This window comes from Trachinotus anak, unplaced genomic scaffold (genome assembly GCF_046630095.1).
Source record: "Trachinotus anak isolate AG129_WGS33_773 ecotype Australia unplaced genomic scaffold, CSIRO_AGI_Tana_v1 ptg000014l, whole genome shotgun sequence".
Taxonomy (NCBI): Eukaryota; Metazoa; Chordata; class Actinopteri; order Carangiformes; family Carangidae; genus Trachinotus; species Trachinotus anak.
Genome location: NW_027273865.1, coordinates 14,346,312 through 14,374,105, shown reverse-complemented (window position 1 = coordinate 14,374,105; position 27,794 = coordinate 14,346,312). Strand labels below are relative to the sequence as shown.

General features: G+C 39.4%; 1 protein-coding gene across 1 annotated transcript; it reads right to left on the bottom strand.

Annotated features, from left to right (window-relative positions):
- Window positions 1-235: 235 nt before the first annotated feature.
- On the bottom strand, window positions 236-26,818 carry ptgir (prostaglandin I2 receptor). The gene is made up of 3 exons (XM_071496005.1): window positions 26,625-26,818; window positions 25,394-26,450; window positions 236-4,135 (listed from the first exon to the last, which is right to left on the bottom strand). Exons 2-3 carry the CDS (start codon window positions 26,225-26,227, stop codon window positions 3,848-3,850), a joined length of 1,122 nt encoding a protein of 373 aa, XP_071352106.1. The 5' UTR covers window positions 26,228-26,450; window positions 26,625-26,818; the 3' UTR covers window positions 236-3,847.
- Window positions 26,819-27,794: the final 976 nt, after the last annotated feature.

Sequence of the window (27,794 nt, the reverse complement as noted above, 5' to 3'; positions counted from 1 at the left end):
ATATACTGTTAAACTGTTTCTGAAGAGTAAATTCCTATATTAATTAGAAATGCGTGTCCACTTGTGTGCGCTGGTTAACCAAATAGTGGTGCTACAGTATTGTTCACTGGTCACTGGTCACTGCTCTGACTAACTTTTATATGAGACTGTGATGTAAGTCTTTAACTAAATTTAACTTTAACTAAGTAAGAATGAGACCGTTTACAGAGTAAGCTGTCATCATACATCTCCAGAATTCACTATTGCATGTCATTTTTATTTAAATAAACCCTCCTTATTTCCACCAAACCAGCAGTTTCAAATATAAAGATTTATCTGTCATTTTAGCTTTTTATTACTGTGAATCATCTGTCACTATTTGACATGTCACTATTTGACATGTGTCACATTTTAGAAATTAACAATATCTTACTAAAGAACCTGTAAGAAATTATACTGACATCATTTTACAGTTTTGTGCTGCCAAGCCGCACTGAATTCAAAATCACCACTTTGCTATCATCAGGCTGCACTATGACTTATGATTGGTTAAGGGTGTTAATCACTTCATGGTACAAAAATATTTCGCCTGCAAAAACAAGATCTTTTAGGCAACGCCCTCTCAAATTGCATGTGACTGTAATGCTGTAACTGCATTTAAATGTATTGATGCTTTTTCACTGTGCTATGATGTTGTGTATCCTTATGATTGTGTTAGTTTGATGTGTACGGTGAAGTAACCTGGTAACCTGATACGTACTGCCCAGGGAATTCTTACCCATGTGGTGCGCACAATAACCATCAACCCACAATCATCTTAAATTCATACAAAGTAATTAAAGTAAAATGTATTTACTCGATTGCACTAAGGTCAGTCTGACTGGCTGGGAGTCGAACCAGGGACTTGCTGTTTAGGGAATTTATGTCCATATGGTATGCACCTTAAATTAAATTAGATTGAGTGAAATTAAGTAAATTAATTGGGCTAAAAGTTCAATCAAAATAAAATTCAATTTAATTCCTTTCAACATCTTAATTGATTTAAAATATTTAATTATTACAAAAGTTATTAATCTAACTAAAATTACTTAATTTCTTAATTAAACTAGTAATTTATTGAAGTCAATTTGAGTAAATTTAATCTAAAATTCAAAACACTTATTACCTTTTATTAAATTCCTTCAAAGTCTTCACTGCATGATCATGGTCAGACAAATGTAAACTGCAACTTAACTGGTAGGCGGAGGCATACAACTACAAGGCAGTAATTCTAGTTTCTTTTGTCAATATTTTATTTCATATGAACAAACTGTGTAGCATACTATTTTTTCAAAAATGTATTATTTTATTCAGTCAAATAATTATACCCTCAAAGAACAAAATGTGCAACTGGTAATGTGTGTGACCTTTGTTGACTCATGCGTGACTCAGAATCAAAGACTAAACAGTGAAAAATGAACTGTAAAGCACAGCCTGTGCACAGAAAACTTGAACTCAATTCATCATGTCTGTTGTACGTGTGTCTCAGGACTTCACCGTACACATCAAACTAACACAATCATAAGGATACACAACATCATAGCACAGTGAAAAAGCATCAACACATTTAAATGCAGTTACAGCATTACAGTCACAACGACAACAACAACAACAACAACAACAAAAGATTAGTTATCACAGTGCATTTTGCAGCAGCATTTTTTTTTCAAAAGCAAGAGGCTCTTAAAAGAACATTCACAGACAATCATTATAGGTAGCTTAGAAATTAGTGAGGTGGAATCCAATGTTCATGCAATACAATGATATTATGGGCTACACAGGAACATGAATTGAACCTAGTTTGAGACTTAAGCAGCCTTTTAAACCTCATTAAGTTCAACTCTTGGGCATAGTGAAGAATAGTCCCTAAACTTAGCATTTATTTATATGGTTTCTTGCCTGAGGATTAGAATTAAATTTTGAAAGACGTAGGTTTAACTTCAAAGGTTAAACCTTTAACTTTAGTTCAAAATAAATCAGAATAAATGACCTACTTTTACCTTTAATTTACCACATTTTTGGACTGCTAGAGTGCTGTGACTATTTTTATAACAGGTTTAATCTTTTAGAAATCATCACAGCAACTTGAAAGGATGCGATAGTTATCTAAATTACACAGTCATATTCATGTAACCTTTCAAAGTGCTGGCAGTCTGTGCTGCAGGTCAGACTGTGGGTGGTAAAGGGTTAATGGTGTCTGTCAGGGAACATGTTGATTATTTGGTCTGTTTCAACAAAAGACCATGCAACACAGCTGGAACCCAGACTTGGACTCTATGGTCAAGAAGTAATTATTCTAACTTAAAGATTTGTATTTTTTTTTTTTTTTTTTACATACACTAGTGGTGTTAACTTTACAAATGGCAGAGCTGTCTGTCAGACCACTGGTCAAGACTGATGGGTGGCCACAGAATCACACAGAATACACAGCCATTCAGAGGATGAAGCTTACCACTGAGTCTTGGTGACCCCCTGACTCTTTGTTAATGTCACCATCAAGTTGACATTCTTGGTTTTGAGTGAAATACCTCTACAACTATTAGATGGACTGCCATTCAATTTGGTGCAGTGCTCTATGGTTAACTGCGCAGACTTTGATGAACCCTTAACCTTTAGTTTAGCACCATCACAAGATTAAAATCTTAATGCATTCTTTGGTTTATGACCACATACCTAAAGCTAATGACATTCCCATCAGCCTCAGTTCTGCTTTTTTAGTGATAATTAGCAAATGTTAGCAAACACACTAAACTTGTTTGATTTGCTTTGTAAAGCGTCCTTGGGTGTCTTGAAAGGCGCTTAGAAATAAAGTTCATTATTATTATAATTATTATTAAAGACGGTGAGCATTGTTAAAGTTGTACCTGCTAAACATCAACATATTCTGTGCATGATCAGTGTGAGCATGACGACATTAGCACTTAGCTCAGAGCACTGTGCCAAAGTAAAACCGTTAAAGGTTTAGCGTTGCTGTAGACTTTTAGTCTTGTTAAGACATGGTTAATTATACTGCATTAAGGCCCATGAATGGTTTAATTTATACTTTTTCTTGTTGCGTTTACAAATATGTTAATATCAGTGGCTACACAGTGGCAGAAAGATGATAACTCCTCCTTACAACATACAGTACCAGTCGAAGGTTTGGACACACTTCGGGACTCGACTTTGACTGGTACACTATGTGGCTCTCTTTTAGATCACAATAACATTGTAACTCTGGTCAGGTGAAATGGACTAACCTGTCATCAATCCCAGCAGTGACAGGTATTGAAATAAGCTACACTAGCAGGTCATCTTCATATGGAGTGTCACCAGTGTCAAAGATGCTGTGGACAGCTCATTATCCAAGAGTCACCTGGCTGTGTCTTAAAGAAAAGACTGAATGATTGAAGGAAAAAAGGAGACAGGATACATTCATGCATATTGTTTACCCATATTGCCTTACCCAAGTGAATATATATATATATATATATATATATATATTAATTTTACCCATAGGTATGAAGTGGTTTGATGTGTTCTTCAGTGCTAAGTTGCAGTGCTGTTTTTTTTATGGCACAGCTGTCCCTGCAACTTTAAACATTTACATCAGTCAGTAAAAGTTTGAGACCAAGTGCAATGACTTCTTTCCAAAGTTAGTTCCTTGAGAAACTGTAATGACCATGTACAGAAGATTTCCATTGTGACAGGTACTTCTTTCTTGAAGTCTGACACTTCTTTGGCAAAATGTTAATCTTTCATTTCACAATTTTGCCCCAATGTATTTCATACACAAAAGTCTCCGCAGCCTCCAGTTGCTCACCCTCCACAGTCGAGGGTTTCCTCTGGGTCACAGAGGTAAACTGGGGTACATGTTGGCCTGTGAAACTGTCCCGTCCGGAGGGTTGCTCTGTATGTGACTGTCAAGAGGTAAAGACAGAGCGCAGCGTGCTGTTGTCTTCACAGCTCCTTTGCTGAAGCGGCAGCTCAGAAAAGAGCATAGGTGGCGAAACACAGACTTGCGGCAAATGATGAAGACCCATGGATCCACGATGGGGTTGAGGGCGTAGAAGCGGAAGGCAGTGAGGTTCTCCGTGTCGCCACAAAATGGATGAATGGCGTTGATAAAGCCTGAAATCTGAAGACAGAGAAGGTCAAGGTTAGTTCTTACTATTCCTTGGTAACAAATATAAAGTATAAAGAAAATACTAGACAGTTGTAATATGGAGAAGGCTGTAATTTGGAAGCACATCCCCTGACTTTTAATAGTGTATTTCAGAATGATTTATTCCTCATTGTTATTCAACATTGTTCTCTTACTGTCCAGCTCCCACAGTCCAAATGAGGGAGGAGAGGAGTTGATGAAAACGTTCATTTGAGTCACTGTTAGTTTATTACCATGTCTTTACTTTAGACTTTATTTGCCCTTTGCTTTGAATTAAATAATTCTCTGGTCTGATGAAACCAACTGTTCTGTCATCTCCGGAGGACACCAGGCACTGGTCATCACCTCCCCATTACCATCCACTGAAGCATGGTGGTGGCAGCATCAGGCTGTGGGGTTGTCTTTCAGTGGCAGGGACAGAGAGTCTGGTCAGGGTTAAGGGAAAGCCAAATGGAGAGCACTATAGAGATATCCTGAACGAAAACCTGGTCTAGAGCGCTCAGGACCTCAGACTGGGCCGAAGGTTCACCTCCCAACAGGACAATGACCCTAAGTGCACGGCTGAGACATCGCAGGAGTGGCTTAGGGACAACTTTGTGAATGTCCGTGAGTGGCCCAGCCAGAGACCTGACTTTAACCCAATCTCTGTAGAGACCTGAAAATGGTGATCCACGAACAGTCCCCATCAAACCTGACAGAGCTCGAGAGGAATGACAGAAAATTCCCAAATCCAAGTGCGCAAAGCTCATTAGGCCATACACAAGAAGATTCGAGGCTGTAATCACTGCCAACGATGCTTCAACTAAGTCCTGAGTAATTTGTCTGAATACCAATGTCAATGTGGTATTTCAGTTTTTGTTTTTTAATACATTTCTAAAATTATGTTTTAGATTTCCATTCTATTTTAAATTTGTCATTATGAGGTATTGAGCACAGACACAGAAAAAATAATCTAAATGATATTAACATAAAGCTGTGACATAACAAAATGTGAAAAACTAAGGGGGTCTGTATATAAAGAATGCACTGTATATAAATATATATATAGAAAAACATGAAAAAAATATTAAACATTTCTGGTTACAGCTTCCCCGGTAAAACAATTTGCTGCTTATAATATATGACACTATATGACATATGGCTTTTTTGACTCTTGATGAAAAAAATGAACAAACAGAAGACTTTGCTTTGGCCTCTAGAGAAAACAATTAATTGATTCATCAAAAAGATCATCAGCAACTTGTTCAGTGAGCAGAGTTTTGGTGAGCTGGCATCCCACAAGATTAAATATTTTGTCTGCTTGATGGAGCAAATTCAAACCTGATTTGAACAGGCAGAACAGGATGGAGTTGTCGGCACTTTGGTCTTAAAACCAGATGCGAACACATGACTGTGTGTTTAGCATCAGTGTCAGTTGCAACTGTGGCTCATCTTGTAATGCTAGGCTTTACCAATGTCAACATCTGTCTCTTTATAGCAATAAAACACGCTCTCTGTGAGAACACATTTAATTTTCAGATGTACAAAGTGTCCTGAATATAGATGGAGACAACTCTACATGACAAGACTGCGACTTTTTTCTGCATTGACCTTTAAGGTATGACAGACTGCAGACAGGCAGAGAGAGAAGCAGCAGCTGGCCCAGGAATCGTCTTTGTCACCTTGCTCTTCTTCTCTATCAACAATTCTCCATTTCCCCCATGAAATATCCAACAAACAGAGGCCTAATTAATGACTTGTGGTGATTGAGTGCTTTTGTGCATTGGCGTAAATGTTTCCCTGTTGCTAGGGCCCGGACAGAAAACTAATAAGCTAGAGACAGAGTGAGAGGGACCAGAGGGAGCAGGTCCAGATCAAGGCCAAACCAGACTACCAGAGGGACCAGACATAAGGGTGACTAACTCATACGGATGTGGTCCCTCAGATATTGATCCACAAATACACCATGGGACAGACAAACAGAGGATGATGCTGACTCTACGCAAAACCAAAATAATGTCAATTATCTTGTGATGCTTCTAAAATGTTGAGCTCAGTCACATAATCTTCTAAAACCCTGGAAAACTGTTGTCATTTTAGGCGTGTCAGAAGTGGTTACAACCCAAAGTGGAACAAAACAAAGTCCAGATGTTCCTGTCTTTTTAGGAAGTAAACATGTTACTTTTGAGGTTGTGTGAATTTTCTTGAATTGCACAAGTGATTTTGTCAACTAAACTGATCTTTGATTCTCAGTGATTTCACAGGCTTAATACATGAATGGTCAAGGTTGAAGCATTTATGGATTATAAGAATACTCACACAGACACACATACGGTGAAAGCACACCCATCAGTGGCAGTGTGGTGTTCCTTTTACAGGATGTGTCTTTTTTTAAAACAGCTGATTGCGACAGCGATTGCAAGAAACCGACCAATCATTTCACAATTTGACCTGATGCTACCTCTTTGTCAATTTTTTCTTTCTTTCTTTTTTTTTTTAACTGTACTCATGTGCATAATTTACACTAGCTGTTTACGAAATCAGGTTAGATGTTACGGAACATTTTAGCTAGTAATGTGTAATGTGTAAATCTGATGCCAGGAAGCATCTGTAGCACAGTCCAATAAAAAAATAATCAACTATGTAAACATGAAATCCCTTGAACATCACAAGCTGAATTTCCAAAAATGACAGTTGGATATAATTCCATTCCAGCGATGCATGAATCTCACTTAGTAAACACAGTTTATTACTTGGCTAAGTTTGAGCTTATGAAGAGCCGGTGCAACCTGTTACAGATCTATTTGGAGTTTTTGTCATGAAAGCAGTACATAAAAGAGGCAGTGGTGGATCCAATAAATATTTCAAAAGCTTTAAAAATAACAGTGAAAGTGTCTTTTTTGGACCTTCGTTTATGACAAGAATCACAACACCATTAACTTGGCCTTTAACAGGCCTTATGCTGGCAGCAATTTGTTCCTTATACTCGAGCTAATAATGAATCTCAGGCTTACTGGCATAAAACACACTAACAAACACAATGACAAATGTCTCTTGTGCTCATCGTGCAGTTATCACGCACCTTATTCATCATGCAGTGTTGCCAGAAACATTTCAAACAGACATGCATTCTCACATGCTCTGCTATCATCCTCGCCCTTGCTGTCACAATCCACATCACCACCCTCACCCTTGCTTCTGTTCCTGCATGCCACCCTGCCTCTTATGGTCCTCTCAGCAGACCTCAAGGCCTGCAGAGAGGGACACAAATCACTAGCTGTCTTCTCCAAGTGCTGCAGGCTGTGGGGCCAAAACTGATGAGACGTCAAGCTCTCCTTAAACAGCAGCATATTAATGTATCAGTCTGTGGTTAAAGAGCAGGCTGGAGTCGATATACAGCAGGCGAGGATCAGGGTGATCATTTAGGAGAACAGAGAATCGTGCCGATGCAGGGAAGCTTTGAAGGAACATACCATGAGCATGCTCATAGACATATAAATCCAGCAAAAGCAAGCACGCTCACACATGCACTCTATAAACAGATGTACACAGCACATTCACAGACAGATGTTACACATGTTCACAGCTGTACATGTGCAAACACATACATATTCATCCATTGACATCCACTGCTCTGCAAACTGTACTTGTATGGTCAACTACTGGGTCAAAGGCAATTGGACTGCTCACCTATCTTTGCCACATAAACAAATGGCAAAATATCTTCAAGAGAATAACATAAATCATTTTAGTGCTTTTTTTTTTCTTTCGAAGTTCTGTCTATAAAATTAGAAAAAGTAGTGAAAAAACAATCATCACAGTTTCCCAGAGCCAGATGTAACATCATGAAATTGCTTGTTTTGTCTGACCACCAGTCCAAAACCTGAACATACACCTTTTTATGGTCACATTAGAGAAAACAACGCAGCATATCCTCAAAACTGAGAAGCTGCAACTAGAAAATGTTTTGGCATTTCTGACCTAGAGGGCTAATTAATAATCAAAATAGTTAATAGCATTATTTAATAGCATAATCAAAAATAATAGCATTATTATTTTATTTATTTTTCTGCGGCCTTACTAATTGTTTCAGATCTACATAATGTTACTTAGAGCTTTAACATCCTGCCAGCTGACATCTTCATATACATGGTACATGTACCTTCATGTGTAAATCCTGGCAGAGGCACACGAGATGCTATTTAGGGCTGATGAGTGCTGCGTCTTTCAGGAAACAAATCCCTTAATGGATGTCTATGCTCTATGACCCATTATTTTCCATCTCGTGGTCCTGGAGGACTCTTCCCAACTCTTTCTTCCTGATCCTGTTTCACTGCAGGATCATTACATGAGGATGAGAGGAGACAGTGCAGAGATTACTGGCCTTTCAGAGAGGACTGTTTACAGCATTGCGCAAGGACAGACAGAGAAAGAGAGAGAAATGATGCAGTACTACACAGGTCTTTAAAGGAGTATTTCAGTGCCTTGGGAAAGTTTCTTAATTACTATGCTTTTGAGAGTAAGATGAGAAGATCAATACCAATCTCATGTGTGCCTTCTGGCAGCAGAAATGAGCTGTAAACACAACACTGACATATGATCGGTTAGGTTGATATGGTGAATGTGATGGGAAACAACTGCTTATTTACACATCCAGCAGACATATATAATATAAGCTCTCCACAAACTGGAGAAGCAGGTATCTGGCTCTTTAGCAGCTAAATGCTTTGCAATGTCCATTGCCTAGTACCGTAATATTTTTTGCTGAAAACAACAGCCTTTGACTGGAAATAACGCTGATGAGAGGGTTGAGAATGAATCATGACTGTAATGACAGGTGCTAACTCTGGGTGGTAACTACGAGCTGCACTTTTAACATTACACACTGTAATTTGATAGATTGTAGATGTAAAAAAAATAGATTAAAGCATTTTTTTTTTTTTTTCCCTTTTTTTAAATTATATTTTGGGGCTTTTTTAATGCCTTTACTAGATAGGACAGTGAGAGAGTGACAAGAAAGTTGGGCAGAGAGAGGATGACATGCAACAAAGGGCCGCGGGTCGGATTCAAACCCCGGGCTGCTGTGGCTAGGACTAAGCCTGGTAGAGGTATGCGCTCTACCAGGCAAGGCACCCCTGGATTATAGCATCTTTAAAGCTGACAACAGATCAAATACGAAAACAATGTGACCTTGGGCCCTCGCATTATCACCTGAATCTGCAGCTCGCCTCTGCTTTACAAAGCTTTAAACTGATTTTCAGCTCATTGTTTTATTATTTAGCAGGCAGCTGTTTTTGTTCAGGTAAAAAAGCTCTAAAACCCTACAGTACACTTACCGCCCCGCACCAAACAACAGAAAATCTGAGTAAGCAACCAGCTGGTGAACATCATGGAGCAGGTGACAGAAAGTTCAACTGAATGATAGTGATTCTCTGTAACTGCTCGCAACTTCTTTCCACTACCCCCAAGTGGCCAAGGTGATTTTTTTTCTCTTACTGTTCAGAAAATGCTGTTCAGTGTATTATAACAGAGCTTGACTCTGGCTGTTTCCTGGCTTCTTAGAGTCTTTATTATTTATGGCTCAACACATCCTGACTCCCTGTACTTCATATAAAGGCATGAGACCAAAATCAATGTTCTCATCTAATTCTTGGCAAGAAAAACCACATGAGCATATTTACCAGAGTTGAACCACTCCTTTAAAATGGGCGGCAGTTTGACATGGGCAACAGGCCAAAGTAAGACACAGCATTGCATTTTACCAAAGCGTATAAAACCAGCTATAGTGCTTGTGTTGTGAGCCTGACAGGTTCCATCAGTGAGGTGTTTCCTTTCACCTCTGATTTATCTTCACACCTCAAGTTCAATCAGGGTTTGTAGGTTGTAGCTCTGACCTTATATCTTTACACTCTACACTCGGGAACTTTCCATCCTTCATTTATAGTAACTCTGCCTGAGGGTGCAGTTGAGAGAAAATTCAACCAAATACAAAAATGTACAACTCACACACACTAGGTCCCTGTTGGGCACTATGACAGTGAGCTGTCCAATAAAGTGCATTGGAGTTTATTGGATTTCTATCCACGGCAATCAAACATACATGTTTGTCCCTGGGCAGTGTGACCACACTCACCTCTGCCCCAGATTGAGTTCCTGAGGGAGCTGTATAGTGAGTCATACAGTGCAGTTATGTAATTTAAATATCAGCAGAGTGGTTCTACATTGAAGGGAAATTCACTTCTACAGAATCTGCAGTCGTGAGGAGGTGGTTTTTGTCATCTAAGATTTACAGAAAAAGATACAGAGAGGAAGAATTGGTGGGCGTGTGATGCAAGAGCATTTACATGCATCTGGTGCAATCAGTTTGTTCACTATGTTGATTTCTCCTCGGATCTTGTTTTATGACTTTTTCAAAACAGAAAACATATCTCAAGCTTTCTAAGCATTTTAAGTCTGTCAGTATAAAGCCGATAATTTAGGAAGCATCACAAACGCCAGATAAATCTTAATGGATTCAGTCTCAGGAGAAAGGAAAACATTAAACAGTACTAACTAGCGGCAACATGAGGCAGTATAGCAGTCTGTGTTTGTCTGTAGACAACTTCCATTAAGGGAATTATCCTGTCTGAAAGTCCATTAGTAAGTGCTTCAGGCTGTGGTGACTTACCTTGCGCTATTACACCTTTTACCAGCATTTGCCAAAATGGACTTCAATTGTTGTCACTCTGACACTCAATCCAAAGTCAATTATGTGGGAAGAGAAGTGACCGCAGTGATAAGATAACGAAACATTTTATACGCACACATGTACACACACGCACACACTCGGTGCGCACGCACGCACACACACACACACACACACACACACATAGACACACACACACACACACACACACACACACACACACACACAACTGCTTTAAATCATCTGTGTTGTTTTATGAATCACACTTTTACGCACTGTGAAAGGAAAAAAAGTTGAGTCAATATAAGATTAAGCTTTATGTCTACACAATCTGTAATTATCCATTTTTCTTGTGGGTAATGTAAGTTGAAGAGTGAAGGGCACAATAAATGGTCCCTGTAAGCTGTTTGATGAGTAATGTGTGGCACGAGGAGCTGTGAGGAGTTGCTGTCTGCTTGAGAACTGAAAAAAGAAAACTTCATATAAATAGACGCAAGCAACACCAAAGAGGAAGTGGAAGCAACTGAGAAAGAGTGAAAAACCAACTTTCATAAATTGTGTGAAATATGAAGTCTGCTGATGTGTGTCAGTGCATGATAAGAATAGTTTGTGACTGTCCTGCAAAACCTTGTGGCTGTTGCAACAGAGAATCAACAGGTTCCTCTTCAACAGTGATAAAGCTACAAGAGCTCTGTGACTATGCCTACTCGATGCTGCAGGTGGTGAATTGTTGATTACACTACGTGGACACTTTGAAATTGGTGGTAGATTATCTTTTAGTGCATCATGTTCTTTGTTGTGTTCAAGGGAGAAAAAAAATCAATAAGTCATGGTTTCAAACGGTACCTGGTAGTTTGAATTTAAGCATTAATGTTAATTTCACTATTGGAGCTAATTTTCAGTTGGCTCTAACAGTGAAATAGTGAATAGCTCTAATCCTGGGGCCACTCCGTCACAGAAAGGCCCCAGGATTTTGGCCATGTACCACTTTTCTAATTCCCAGCCATGTGCACAATACATCATCTCATTTGCCAACAGTTGAGCACAACTGAGCATTATGAATTTAATCCTTTATTTTCATTGGCAATGAACAACATCCACTTTAAATAATGCTGTTGCTTTAAAACCTGGGTCCTATTTTTGTAGGTTTATCCATCATTCCAGTTGGTTATGACGATAACTTCATTCCTGAGTTCTGGGGATGTGATAACATCTGTGATAACATTGTTCACTGTGGACGCGATACAAGGGGTCAGATGACCAGATTGGTTGTAAATAAAGTCCCAGATAAATTGGGCCTACTTTATTTCTCTAAATCACCAGAACACTAAAACTGTACCCCAAAAGTCCATTAAAGTTATCCAAAAAGAAAGACTGTGCATAAGTATAGTTGGTCAAACTTAAACCAGCATCTCTGAAAAACAGACATTTATAACAGGTTTGTATAATGAGGCTGAACTGGTGATTCAACCATATAAGGAGACCTGTCTGGACTCTGTTCATGGACGTCACCTTGTTCTGATTTCTCATGAAATTAACTGTTTCTATAATAACACATAGTAATGGCCAAAACCTAAAATCTGCAGCTTTTTGGGTTAAAATATGTTCATTTAATGTGATCTCAATTGGCAGGAGTCTAGACTGGCACTTTTTACTGTTGCTCTACTTACTGTTCACGTGCTGCCGTTCAGTGTTACTGCTGTTGCTACCTTTATTACAATGCCAGTAAAGTGTGCTCAAATTACACCTGATGATTTTCAAGACGTACATCAGCCCAAGCTACTCCAGTGTGTAGTTTCATCGTGTTAGCAAACGGTAGATTATACATTATTTAATGACGTTATGTGGTCAGCTGAGGACATTTTGATTTAGCCTGATTATCTGTTTGTGTGCAACAACAAGAACGAAGACAAATGTGGCAGTGCATGCTTAGATCTTTTTTTTTTACTTCTACATCATATCAGTAACCTCTCACTGCCATGACAGACGTCAATGTGCAGACTACGCAGATTTCAGCTTTTATCTGATAATAACTGCATTCAGCATTGTGACACTGCTGACAGTCTGAAATTATGCCCTTCAGATTCAGATTGGAAAATACGTCAGCTTCCTCGAAATGCACTAAAACTGTAACAATATTGAAAACATGTTTCTGATTGACTTAAGTAGCTGTCAGTATTTTTTTCATATTGCAGATCATTTTCTCTTGGCAAAGGTGACTGAATATGTACTGTAACAGGACAAAACAATCAGCAGTGCAATGAAACTTCAAGCGGCTGCCACAAACTGCCAGTCTGCAGCTTTACAACTTTCCCCAGGTGGCTAACATGCAGTCTGAACATGTTCTTGTTTTGTATGGGGATATGTGTAGATCTGCATAACACAGAGTGTGTTCAATAAACCCATTTCCTCTTTATGGTGTTAACCTGAATTAAAGACAACCACAAAGTACTTCCATTATGACAAGTGAATGCTGATAAGTACAAATGCACCTTTGCTTGCATTTCTTTTTTTGTTTCGTTTTTTTTTTTTTCATCTTTAATTATTCTGGGTCAGCCAGCTCACAGACTCAGAGACAGACACCTGGATTATGGCAGGAGCACAGAGGCTTCCCAAAAAGAACAACTGACACCTAAAATAGACTTTATTTAGGCTTTATAAACAAAAATATAATTTCAGTTTTCATGTTATTTCTGTGTCCTACCAAACATTTATTATTAACATTAAACATTAAATGACACCCCCACATTATTAAACACCAAAATATAACAGTAAGACATACATACTACTATATACCTCTAAATGACATATGTGAACATATATGTAAAAATAATTTTTACATGTGCTGCATCAATCTAAAAATATATGATTAACCATTTGTCCTGATCATTATACAATGTCAAACATCAACTTCCACACATGACATGTTTTACTGAAGGTATTTTAACCCTGACCCCTAACCCTGAGTGCAAAGTTGGGTGGGAGGATTATTCCCATCACACATATCCTCTTGTTGGGCATTACATATTTTCAAGCCCTGCTGTTGTGTAAACAATAGTTAGCATTCACTGGGCCCTAAAATCCTAAGCCACAGAATCTGCACTCTGCTGCCTGGTTGCAATTATCTTGTTGATTTTGTTTGGTCCCTGTTGTCTGAAAAGCTCTGGCTGAGACGCTCTTTGAAGGCAGAACTTGAACAGTTTGTAGCATTAAAACATTTTGGAAACACCACAAAAAAGATTTCATGACCCTTGTTCCATAGAAGTCAGTCAATAAATACAATGTTTTCTGTTGTTTTGTCATGCAGGAATGATCAGTTATTGAAACAAAGCTGGGTGTATCATGCTGTATTGTCACACTTAATCAGCTGAATCAGTTTTATATAAATTTGTTGGACACCAACCAGGCCACAAAATGGCACAGTTGGTCATCTAATATGTTTTGTTGTTTTTTTTTTTTTCTACAGCAAATGCTATGATTCATAACCTTTCTGATACCAGTTACAGTCAACGTCACGGAAGAGGAAGGGGAATATTTATGACTCGACTGAAAACCCCAATAACATCCGCATTTCTTTTACTCTGTGACATCCTAAAAGATTTAATTTTGTGAATAGAAGCGTGTGAGTGGATTCCTATTACACTAATGGTTTTTCTCCCTGTAATGACTTTAAAATTTAAGATTGAGAAAAATGTGCAATCATCTCGTGCCATCTTTAAATGTTTCTTGGTTACGTTGAGTATGTTTTTGTCATGCTCTTATTGAAGTGGATGTCAGCTGTTTCCTTTTTTCACACGTCTCTTAGCACTACAACAGATGATAACCACATTGTGCTTCACTTATGGTTTGTTTGATGTGAGGGTGTTGTGTTTCACTGCTGCACCTCAGCTAGATTTTATTAGGTCATATATTTTCTGAGACTGGTGGCGGGGTGGAGGATTAAGCAAGAATCATATTGTTCTTTGTGTACCTGCTTTTCCTGGAAGGTGTCATCCATAATTCAACACCAGGGATGGGTTTGGATAGCAGGTTCTAATTCTTGCATTTCGTATCTAGTCTGGCAAAATACCTAGATTCATCATTTCTTATCAAACCCTTTACCTCTCCTTACTTTCCCCTTCCTTTTCAGCCAAGTGTCTCTGTCAGCGGTTAAAATGACGGACATCACCAGCGGAAGATTAGATTATCTGATTAACATTAATTCCTTTATGGCCAAAATGCTCTGTTCATTGGTTAATGAGCATCTGGTCTCTGTCATCAGCCCAAGGTTGTTTGTGAGTGAAAAGGACATCACTCTGTAGCCCTTTTGAGACATGTAACTCCATGCAGTTTGTACAAACAAAAAGTGAAAATGCATAGAAAGATTATTACTGCAGTTGTACAAAAGTTTGTTTTTTTTTTACCTGCCTTGCCTCTTTTTCACAGACTGATCTGATATGAGAAGAATCTCCTCGACATCCGAAAAGTGACTCTTTTGCAGTGTTTTATTACTTATCATATTTCCTTTGTGCGTAAGAGATGTAAATTAAGGTAACACATTTACTGCAATTATCTTTACTCTTTGTGTCGTGTTGCTGCTGCAGCCTCAACATTAATCTGTTCAGTTCAGACCTATGTCATGTTGAGAGTGATATGGAAATATCAGTAGGTCAAACATAGTAAGACTGTTGTTGTGAACTTTCAGTAAAAATGATCAGGCCTCTTATTCAGATATGAGAGGGCCATGTTAAATTGCCATGAGATTAAAGTTAAAGTGCATCGTTGAGAAGGAGCCTATAACACCTGGACTGTGTGTTTTATACAGGGACCAACAGAGTGGCTACTCTTCATGTAGATTTAAGCATCAAACTTCTGACATAGTGTGCCACAAGTTGTGAATATTAGTTACAGTGACTCTAAAAACTGCAAATGTTGAGAGGTAAACATCACAAGATTCAATAAGTGGCTTTCATAAGTGGATTTGAATTTGAATGTCAAAATGCTCGCAAACTCCATCCAACATTAACTCCAATTTATAAATTAATCTAAATTCTTCCAACTAAAAGTTGTCAAGTCAAACATTTGTTTAATCAAAACCCTTTTCTTTCTCAAAGTTAGTCTGCTGATCACAAAGTTGCTGTGTAAATGTTATCATGGTATGTTAAGCATGAATACAGTAATCATACTACAGCTATACCTGTTTTCCAAACCTATTGAAACAGTTTTTAATCACACAATAAACATCAGTATATTAATGTCTGCAAATAAACTGACACCATGAGGGGTCCCAACCCTAAGGTTGAGAAACTCTTGGGTGCGGAGCACATTTCATGTGACTGCTGTGAGAACAATGAAGGTGCTGATGGATGGACAAATAACTGTGAGCATGCATGGCAAGAAGCCAAGAAGACAAATATAGACAGCACTAAATAATGTATTTGTGCATACAGTAAATGGCTGTGTGAGAAAGATTTGCTGATATATTCTGTATGTTTTGGCAACTACTGTGAATATTTCAACCAACTTCACATATATATATATATATTTAAACACATACACAACTTACTAATGATTTTGCACACAAATGTATCAAAGGGAAATCTTCCTTCTCTTCCTGTCTCTCTAAAATTCAACCAGCATTGAAAAAAAAAAAACACTTAGGAGGGTCTTGCTCCCAAAGAGTGAAAATATTCATTGAAGCTTCTGTTGCACAAAAAACAGTAAAACTGCACGTCCTCAAGAAACATATTTCCTAATTTCTTCAACCAGTACTGGAGTGAAAAGGAGGGAAAATAAGAGGAGCTCATCTGAATATAGAAGGAACACAAAAGCTGCTGGTTTTATTGGTAGATATGTTGTATATAAATATACACTGTAACTAACATAAATGATGTGAAGAAGAAAACAAACGCACCAAAAACTAACAAAACTGCTGAAATGTGAGATCAAGATGCTTGTTCAGTTTAATGGGGGATTCACACATAAATCTATGAAGCTTCTCGCAGTTTGTAGTCTTAATCATCTCTGTGGCTGTTGGTGAATTTCTGTTGATCAAATAATCAATTAATTGACTCATTGGACCGAATATCTATGTTCCAGAGTGGCTAGCAAGAGAGGAAGACAATAATTGCCTTCAGTTCCTGCCAGCACAATCCTTTCATTCATCTTCATGTCGTTTGTCTCACGCTTCTCTCTTTTTTACTCTGTAATGTTTCAAATGTTGCGTGTTGAGAAACTAAATCATTTTTGCCTGAAAAATCAAACAACAATAATCTAAGATCATTTTAAAGAGGGTGGATCAATCAAATCATTTGAAAAGTGCATTTTAAATAGAGGCACTTGAAGGGTGACTAGCAATATGTCTCTCCAGTAACACCTACTGCTAAACAACAGCTGCTGGCACCAGCCCAATGTGCACTCACGGCTTAGAGTAACTAAACAAACGAGTCTGGAGTCAGACTTCTCTCCACTGGAGAAGAGCTGCTGGGTCTTCATCTCCTGAAGAAGCAAGCTAGATCCACAACTACGACCATTTGATAGGACCAAAAAGATTTTATTATTTAGTAAATGTAATAAACTGATGTGGGTTATGAACCTACCGGAGAAGCACAGTAGATTCTATGGGGGGCGGTAGGTTCCACAGTAACATTAATTATCTGCTGGAATGAGCCCTTTAAAAAACACAATAATATGACAAACAAGAGTAAGTAATGATGTGCCCAATTTTGAAACACATTGGCAAAAACTAAAATCTGTAATCTTAAAATCTGTAATGTTAAAAATGCACAGCATTTTCAAAAGAGACAAGCGTGAGACAAACGACATAAAGATGAATAAAAGGATTGTGCTGGCAGGAAGTGAAGGCAAATATTTGTCGTCATCGCTTGCTAGCCACTCTGGATTCTGCTTTTTTCTGGAGAGATTTATTCACTTTTTTTTTTTTTTACAGCACACAGCTAAATCCCTTTGTGTTAATTTACTTTAACTGTGTCCCTCCTGACACCATGACCTTTTCTCCATCATTATTACAATGACTCACCTAGACATAATATCTCCTCTGACCCCCACTAAATACAGACAGCATTTGTTGCCATTCATTATGTAGTGATAACTGGAAAATCTAGTATTTGCTAATATAATATAATATAATATATTATATTAAAAATTGTCAGTCCAATTGTGAATGAAGCAGACTTCAGCAAACTCACAGACAGGCTGGATATTGCCAACAACAAATTGAAGAATGTTTCCTGTTGCAAAATACACATCTGTAGCCAACACTGCTGGGCTTTTATTCAAAGATGTTAGTCAAAGTATGAATGCACATCAAAGAAGTATTTGGGCCTATTACAGAAGGTGGAGATATTAAGTATTCATTTTTTCATCATGTTTTTTATCAAAGAATTAGACCATATACAATACTTCCAAAACTGAAAAGGTAAATTATTCATAAACACACAATTGCTCTATTATGGACACTTCATGAAGGAATGTTAGACTGCAGCCATCATATATAATGGTATCTATGTTCTTGGAGAGTTCAGCAGTACAGATGGAACAAATACCCCTTGATTTACCACAACAGCTTCAAATAAAATATGTGGTAACTGACCACAAAAAACAGCGATCATTCAAGGGACAGAGAATAAGATTGCATTTCACATGAACACTTGAACACACAAACAGGATGTTGCTCAGTGTTGCAGTGCCAGTGTTCATTTTAACTGTTTGCCACAGTTTAACAGTAAAGCTGCGATGCATTATGAGTAATCCAAAAAGGGCTCCTTACACTGTTTTCACTTCTAGAGAATCTGCAGTTACCTTCATCAACCAGTCAAATGGTGGGAAATACTGTCACAATCTGTCCTGAGGTACAGCATTGAGTAATGGCCAGTACTTTCGCTCAAGAGTTGACCTTTGACCATTTGGACATAAAATGTCATCACTTCATCAATGTATCCTATCAGAATTCTCCGTTAAATTGTCTAATAATTTTCAAATGAATTCTTGAGTTATGGCCCAAACCATGTTTTGTAAGGTCACAGTGACCTTTACCTTTGAGTTTTGACCACCAAATTCTAATGAGTTCATCCAATTCCAATCAGTTCAAATGAACAAGAGAGATGGATTTTTCAATTTATTTTAACAATTATACACAACTACTTGTATTTGAAAATGGATGCTTGTGGTGATGAACCCTCAGAGAATTACCACCATCACCACAGTTGGTCTCTTTATTGACCCACAACTTTACTGTTCACTCTCTCTGCTCTCATAGCCTCACTTTTGTTTGAATGCAGCTGTTTTCTGTGGGGAAAAAGCTCTGAAAATCTGCTGCGGTTTAATTGTCCTACACCTAAGGGCATTAAGGGGTCACATATTTCCATCTGGTGTTGGTGGAAACCAAAATCAGAATCAAAAGAGAAAGAATTGCACTTAGATTCATCTTGTGCCAAGAAATACAAGTTCAAAAAAATGCTAATCTTGCTCCATATCAGCTAGATGATTGAATAAACAGCTGTTTGTTAACAAGTTCACTTTTAAAAGGTATATGTTGGTATTGACATGTTATTTTGCTGCCCCCAGATGGAAAAAAAATCAGTTGATCCAGGTTGAAGTCGAAATCTCCTCTCACTAAAGTTGGTTTCATTTGAGACAGCAGAGAATGGGGTCTAATCTATTTGAGCTACAACAAGCATGCAAACTACAGCTGCTCAGTTACTCATGCATATTTTTCTTATTTAGATACCAAAAAGCACATTATGGAACAATGAGCTCTGCTGTTGTTTTTTTCTGTCTCTGATCTGCTCTCCACATCTGTCTTTACCCTCTTTTCATCATTCTGCGCCTCAGTTATTAAAAATCTCTTCAGCAGCTGCTCCCCCCTTATTGTGCTCGGACTGAAGCCTGGGGCTATGTTTTCCCACACACTTCAAGGACACATTAAAACCGTCCAATATCTACACCTCATTACCTTGAGGACCTTCTGTCATTTGTTGTCCACTTTCTCCCCTATAAACCAGGTAAAATGTGAGGAAGCACATTAAACCAGGATAAAACTGCAGGATATGAAGGGCAGGATTAGCAAGCCTGCAGCCCTGTGGCTACTGCAATGAGAGTAAATGTGTTCACGTACATAAATCTGTGGTGTGTAAGTGCTGAATGCAGGATTAAGCATCCATCCACTGAGAAAGGGAACCCTCATTGTTCAGTCCACAAAGCCAGCTGCTGATTGCAGAGCATCCTCTTTCCTCATAGAAACCTGGACAAAGCTCACAATGACATTTATCTCCCAGCAGTACCTGGAGCACCTGGAGCACAATAACAATGTGGGAGACAAAGCATCCTCTCATCTTGACTCTGTCACAGCATGTGGGTCTTTGCATCTATGAGTGTATAACATATGACGTGTGGATTCATCTGACACCTCATACACATGCAAAGGTCATGAATACTATTCTGTCATCAAAAGGGATTCAACCATTATTTCCACATGTTGCAAAAGTGGATTAATCGGAGATCACATCTGTTAAGCATTACAAGCATTACAGCACAAAGTCATCTTAGAAATGTCTGGATTTGATGAATTCCCTCGTCTTCCACACGCATTGACTCAATCTGGATCCAGCTGAATTTGGGGAGTGTCCGTGAATAGCTATCATTCTGTCATTATGCATATTTTCAATGGCATTTGAGCCTGGTTCTTGACTGGGCCTGTTGGGGGACTTGAGAGCTCCTGGCTGTTTCTAATGTTGATTTAGTTGTGTGTGGTTGTATGTTTTAGGCTAAGGTCCTGTGGCGTCTTATTTGTCTTAATGTTTAAATCATTCTAAAGCAGGGTCTCATATAGAAATTCTCTTCATATGGCTAACTACCTGGTTCCTTAATCTTTAGTAAGTCTCCAGTTCATAATTGGGTGAAGTTTTTGTATCTTCAAACAGACAAATTGTTTCGTTTCCAGCTCTTTCACATAATTTTTGTCAAACTTCATCAATGTGCTTTTGTTTAAGCATGGTTTCCTGGTTTCCATTCTGTCAGACAGCACAGATTTATGAGGTGTTGCACTGACTCTCAGAGGCTCAATGCCCTGTGGCTGCAGATGTGTCAAAGCTACATGCTGTTGTTTATCTTCCTGACAATCAGGCTTCTTGCCCAGTTGGCTAAGAGCTATTGGAAGTGGACTGGTATTTTTATTTTTATTTTTCCAGATGACAAAATGTACTGTGTGCTCATGAACCCCTGATACTTTAAATTACATTTTTATTTTGTAGCTGCAGTGGAAAATAAATGGGACTGGGAGTTAAGAGGACTATGTCCAAATCTGATCACAAAGTCAGTCACACATTTTAAGTTATAGTTCAGTTTATCTGACGTCGTGTGAGGTACTTATCTATAGTCACAGTTACCTGCAGTGGATTCACTGCCAGTTTAGAGAAGCAGCCAGGAGCACCAGCACAGAAGCGGAGCGATGTGTTGCTCTGGATGGGGCCAGTTGCAAAAACCTGTTTTAGCCACTTTTATAAATGCCCACAGAAAAAAAGCTAATATCAGTTTAAGTATGCACTATATTTTGAATATTTTCACCACTTTATCATCCTGTAGACCCGCACATGCACATGATGACACAATACACGGTCATGCAAACAGTTTCAGGCTATTCGCCTGATTCACATGTAGCAGGGCCAAGAAATGCTGACTTGTGCCTGCAAAGGCAGGAAAGAGGATGGATGTAAATGTAATGGATATAAACAATGAAGGCTCCTCAAATGGTGGGAAACACTGAATGTAAACTCAAGTTTTTTATACAAAAGTAATTTGATTTTGGTACTTTGTTTTTCTGTACCCTTAGTATAAATCTCATTACAGTTACCATTCTCCATTCTGATGCAGGTAATACTTTCAACAATGCAGAGAAGTATGATTTGGTTTATTGATCTCTGTTGTACTCCCTGTCATGTAACCTCACACACACAAGTCAATATTAGTCTGCTGACTAAGACTCAGACACATTAGCTATAGTAATGGAAACCTTTTTTCATTAGGTTGAAATATCAGTTTTGCAGCTGCAGATTGAAGTTGCTACAGTCATCTAAAAACAACCCTGCCCTGGGGCTTTTAAGATCTTCTCATAACACTTTTTTCCCCAGTCCCAACTGTTGATAACGGGGAAACTTAGAACTAAAACCACAAACAGTTTAGTGAATAGCTTGTGATATGGCTGCAGCACTTTATTGATCAAAGTATTGACCAGCAACATATGGCTTCCAGGCAGTTTCTGTGGTCCCCATGGGAACAGCAGAGAGGAGAGATATTGGTGATCGTCACAAGCGAGCTATCAGTCTGTAACTGTCCCCTGCAGGAGGCAGCTTTGATCATTTATAAACTGAGGATGACAGAACAAAGAGCAGTGAAGAAAGGCCTGATGGAGGGCTTGTTGATTTCTCTTTCAGAGAGAAACCTTTTGTCAAGTTTTGTCATGAAATACTGATCCTCAATACACAGATATGCAACACATAGGGCAGTAAGTCTTTTTAGGGCTACTTTTTTTCATTTATTAATCTTGATTTTTGTATTAGTTATTTTAGTCTATAAAATGTCACAAAATAATGACAAACTTCCATCACAAATTCTGGGGGCCAGAGGTTACACTTTGAAAGTGTTTGTTTTTTCCATCAAAACGTCCAAAATCCAAAGATTAGCAGCATATTAACAGAGCTGTTGTCAGTTAGACGATGAACTCACTGTTTCAGTGCTATCAGTTCAAACTGTGTTATCTTCGTGATTAATGTATGTTCATTATGTTGTAAATTCGATGGTGTAATCTTACATAATGTAGATCTAACTGTGTTTGTGTTCGATTATACTGGGAGAGGAGAGGCTTTAAACCCCATCCCTCAGCTGTATTTGTAGCTGTATTTTAAAGTGTTTAACAGGCAGTAACCATATCTTCCATATGGCATGAAATGTAAAGCGATGTGTCAATAGTCCGTCCTAGAACAAACCAAGTAGGACCTCATGTCTCATGCCAGATCAAACAAATCAAACGTTCTTTCACAGAACAGCTACAGCGATATCATTCATCACACTGAGTTCTATTGCTTAATGGCACCTTATCTTTTTCAGCTGTCGACTGTAATTGTCCAGTTTTGTACTGTCGGTTTAAATCAATGGGAGGTGACATATTTCATCCAAGGCCGGGCTGGAGTGTGACAAGCCTGGGAAGCTGATATGTGATTCAGGTAACAACGAACAGGACAAACATTCACAACCATTTACTCTTACAAATAACGTCAGCTCACCACCTTGAAAAAAGCAGTTAGCCACTTCTCAGAATTTTTTACCACTTCTGTGATCCCCCCCACCACAACGTGTGAACTTTCCTCTCCTTGAAGTTGAATAATCTTGCTGGACTGAAGAAAGAGTCACACCTCAGGATTGTACAGAGCAAATCTCATCTGTTTCTCGTCTAAAAGCCGCTTAGCAAATACATGATCTAGCATCTTGATCTGTAAATACAAAGACTTCAACATTATTTATGCCCATGATGCAAAGAAAGTGTAGATTAATTAATGTTTTCTGATTCTGCAGTTTTTTGTTGTTTTTTTTTTTTATAGTCACTGCCACATCATTCATTTCCCAGCACCTGATATGCATCTCACCCACATCTAACAGCAGGCAGCTCCTGCTGATGAGGGCAAACTGCAGACAGAGCTCATTCTTCAGAGGCTGACAGCATCGTTCTCCAAGGCATATTCAGTTACCTGAAAGTGCTTTGGGTAAATTAAGACTAACCGGAAACACATGCTGGAGGGTTTGTGTTGGCACATCGTTGTTTCTATGCAAGAATGATGACTGTACGAAGCTTGTATATTTGTGTAAGTAATGGAGAGAGCTTGCAAGAGTCTGAACTGTGTCACTACTGAGAGCAGCATCAACTAAATATGGATTATTTCTGATATAGAACATAGAATCACACCCACGCCTTTTCACGACATCTGTTGTGCTTCAGGCTAACTAAGCAATGTTAATCATGAAGCCACATCTGTCTTGAAACATTGTAAGTCTACTGACATGCAATCACACACTTCACCGCTGTCTCAGTTAAATCGGTTCCAACAACCACAAGCATGCACATGCACCTGAGAAACACACACACAGACAAACACAAACACACACACACACGTCTGCTGAGAGGAGCATCAATCATTAATTATGTAACAGAATCTTGAATTATTGAGAATGATATGTTACAGATCAGACTCTCGATTAGTTGGCAGAGATGAGTAAATTATGAATATTGATAAATTTAAGTTGTATAGTGATCAAATCCATTTTTAGAACAAAGATTTACTTTAGAAGAGCAAAGTGGAAGTTAAAAGAAAACAAGTAATGTGCCCTTTCCAAATTATTCTACCACAGAGTTTAACAGCTTTTCAATACTATTTTTAAACTGAAAATGAATCGTACAGTATACAAGCGAGTGGCGAAGTTGGGGTTTTAGTTTCCTGTAGTGTTACTCAGAGTGTTGTCAGGTATGTAGCGTCATCATTGTTCATTTCCCACGGCTAAATACCACTGCCACGCACCGCAGATTAGTCAAACCTTCAGGACAAGCATTACCACAAGCCATCCAGATGCAGACAGTGAGTAGATGGCGAAGAGTGAAAACATGCACAAACACTTTTTACTGTTTCCTGTAAACGACTTGATCATCAGACCACCACTGTTAAATAGGCCAACTTTAACACAAGCAGACGTGCCTTTATAATATAAGTCACGTTGATCACATCCTCCAACTATGCTATACTTTCCTCTAAACCTCTGGTTGTTTAGGGGCACAGATTGGAGGCTGGATAACCACTGAGACCTGCCAGAAAAAGCTCTGCCCTCTGGGAGGGGCAGGGCCAGACCAGTCCTCCAGGGTTGTCAGGTTTGGCACACTCCTCTCAAACAGGGACAGATATGGAGCTAAGCAGACGCATGCACAGCACAAACACAAAGGGACAACATGCCTTGTGTGGCAAAGGCTGCACTTTCAGGCACACCTTTAATAGTGAAGGCGGCAGAGCGAAGCACAACCGTTAGGGAGCCTCAACAGGGCACACAAATACATACCACAGCAACAAAAACACTAACGGTCGCCATGCCAGCTGAGCTTTCTATGTATATAATGATTACAGAATGAGGGGAAGGAATTAATGTTAGTAGCGTAGACACACAGGAAGTGAGGAAACTCTATAATCCCAAAGAAACCCACTACATGCTGGTAACTCTACCTTCTACTGACAGTGAGCAGATGTACATCCAGTCTGGGAGCCACGCTAAAGATAACAATTACGAAAGCTTTCCTGCATCAACTTTAAAAATCCCCTCTTCTGTTCCTCTTTCAGTACAAACTTTCTTTAACGTCTTTCAATTTCACTGAGAAGTTCTGGCTCAAATGACACACCAGAATATGACCTCTCTGATTCAGCAGTAAAAGCCGTGAAAAAATGTGTTGTAGAAATGACACAGAGAGCGAGGGAAAAGGAAAATCAGCTGCGTGACACACAAACAAAACACTGAGGGAAGGTCAAAGGTGAACTTACAGTGAGCGGAAGGGAGCAGACCACAAAGATGAGCGTGATGAGCGCCAGCAGCACCAGGTGGTCCATCTCCTCTTCCCCCTGTCCGAACCAGGCCAGGCTCAGCCGCCTCCTTCTCCCTGTCGACCCGACTGAGCCGCGCCGCATCACCTGGCTGCGGTGCATCTGGCACAGGCTCACAATCACTGAGCCATTGCACACAAACACTGCAAAGATCAACAGTGCCATGAGGGAGGAGTAGGACAGAGAGAAGGCCAGCACCAAGTTGGCCTTTTCATCCCCTGTCGCATCCATGTCGATGAAGCACCATGTCCCAGGACAGTACTGTCTGAATTTGCCATAGCCGGTGTATGGCAGGAGGCAGAAGACTAAGGAAAAGAGGTAAATAAAGAAAAGAGTTAATCTGGCAAAGCTGCGGCGGATGTGGACAGAGTAAAAGTAAGGGTGGCTGATGGCCAGGCAGCGCTCCACAGCCATGGCACACAGGATGAGCGTGGGCGCCAGGCCGAAGAAACTCATGGCAAAGCCAAAGAGGTCACAAAGATTTTTGCCACCCAGACTTATTAGCGTCATGTTACGGGCGTAGCAGATGAACACAGGTGGGCTGAGGAGACAGGTGCCCAGCAGATCAGTGAGGGCCAGGCCAGTCACCAGGATGCAGAAGACAGAAGACCTGGAACGATGCTCCTTCTGGTGCACTCCGAGGATGAAGAGAGCCAGGAGGTTTCCCACCACACCGGCCAAAAACATGATGATACTTGTTGCTGGCTTGCCATCCTCATTCACAGTTAGCGCATAATTGCAGGTGACATCGGGACATGATGCGTTTGAATTCATGCTTTTGTTAATGTCTAACTTACTGAAAAAAAGAAAAACGCCGGCTCAGTGCAGAAGTAATATGGAATTCCCAGACACCAAAAGGGAATCCTGACCTCTTGATGGCATCATTTGGAAACAGGGATGTATGTTGACACCCATAATGATGTTGACTTAAAACAGGAGTTGTAGCCTTTCCCGTCTCTGTCTGGCTCCCTTCTTTAAACACAGTCTTGAAATCTTTCTGTGGAACAAACAGCACAAGGAGAAATAAAAAGAAAGCCACTTAATGCTCAGATAGGTGACGTTTCCCTCAATACAGACACAAAAATCTCATTCCACCAGTGAAGCTTTTTCCTCTCTTTCTTTCTGCCTTAACCCCAACGTTTACAGTGTGAAACTAGAAGTAATCACTCACCTTTTGCCGGGAAGCAGCAACACAAGCCACCAAACTCCTAAAAAGTTACCACTCCGTCTTCTTTTCAGACTCCTCTTCTGCTCAATATGTGTCACCGCGTCTGAACCTGCCGCTGCCGGTAACTCGCCGGTAAAGCCACACACGCAGCTGAACCCACGGACGAAGAGACTGACTGCGTGGGCAGCGCGTCTCCTCAGCTCGCTTTCCATTTACGCCTCCCCGTCTCTCTCTCTCTCTCTCTCTCTCTCTCTCTCTCTCTCTCTGCATAGCCCCACCCACCGCAGTGACACACCGAGAGACGGATTGTTTTTCAGAAGACCGGGGCATTTGATAGCTGAGGTTAAAGGTGGGGATCAGACAGTGGATGTCGAGGCAGGATGGATTACCCGTGCGCCAACCTGCCGTTTGCGTCCTTATACTGCACACAGAGATAAAAGCGGATGGAGCCGCATTGTGAGGACACTATAAATATCTTGTCCCACAATCTGTTTATTTCTTAAGCTGAATTACCTCAAAGCTGAACTCTGATGAACTTTTGTTGCAGTGTGCCTATAGACTGAAATAGATTAGGAAACCTAGACGCCAACACACTGAGATAACTCAGTTTCTTACAGTGACACAGTCATTTTAGTCAGTATTGGCTTGTTCCCCATATGAGCTTAGAAAAAAAATGTATTCCAATTAGTCTTGTGTGTAAGTGTTTGGTTTGGCAGCGTCTCTTCTTGTTTTTTTTTTTGTTTTGTTTTTTTTAAAAAAGGTGTTTTGAATAGCCTTAATCTCGGCTAGTTTACATTTCATGCAGCTCAACCGAGAAAAGGGGGAATCAGTGCACTCTGGCTAAACATTAATGTCCTGAAAGTGTGTTTTCCCTGCTTGTTTTCTCTTGCTGTACTGGTTCATTCTTCATTTCCGAAACCATACCGGACACTTTCTATTGTGTTGGCGCAGCCATTGGTGAAATGCTACCTGAGGCATAGAGAAAGGTAAATCCTCCAACAGTGTGTGTGTGTGTGTGTGTGTGTGTGTGTGTGTGTGTGTGTGTGTGTGTGTGTGCTGAAAGAAATTGCAGGCTCTGATTTAGTCTCCAAGGTTAAGAATATTGAATATGCTGTATAAAAAAAAAAAACAAAAAAAAACAACTCTTAACTCATAGGTCAAAGAAATCCTGTC

Excerpts from the sequence above, each read along its gene's own strand:
- ptgir (XM_071496005.1), bottom strand. The coding sequence starts at position 26,227 with ATGAATTCAAACGCATCATGTCCCGATGTCACCTGCAATTATGCGCTA. Across the intron at positions 4,136-25,393 it reads TCTGCTCCCTTCCGCTCACT|ATTTCAGGCTTTATCAACGC; the intron begins GTAAGTTCACCT and ends CTCTGTCTTCAG.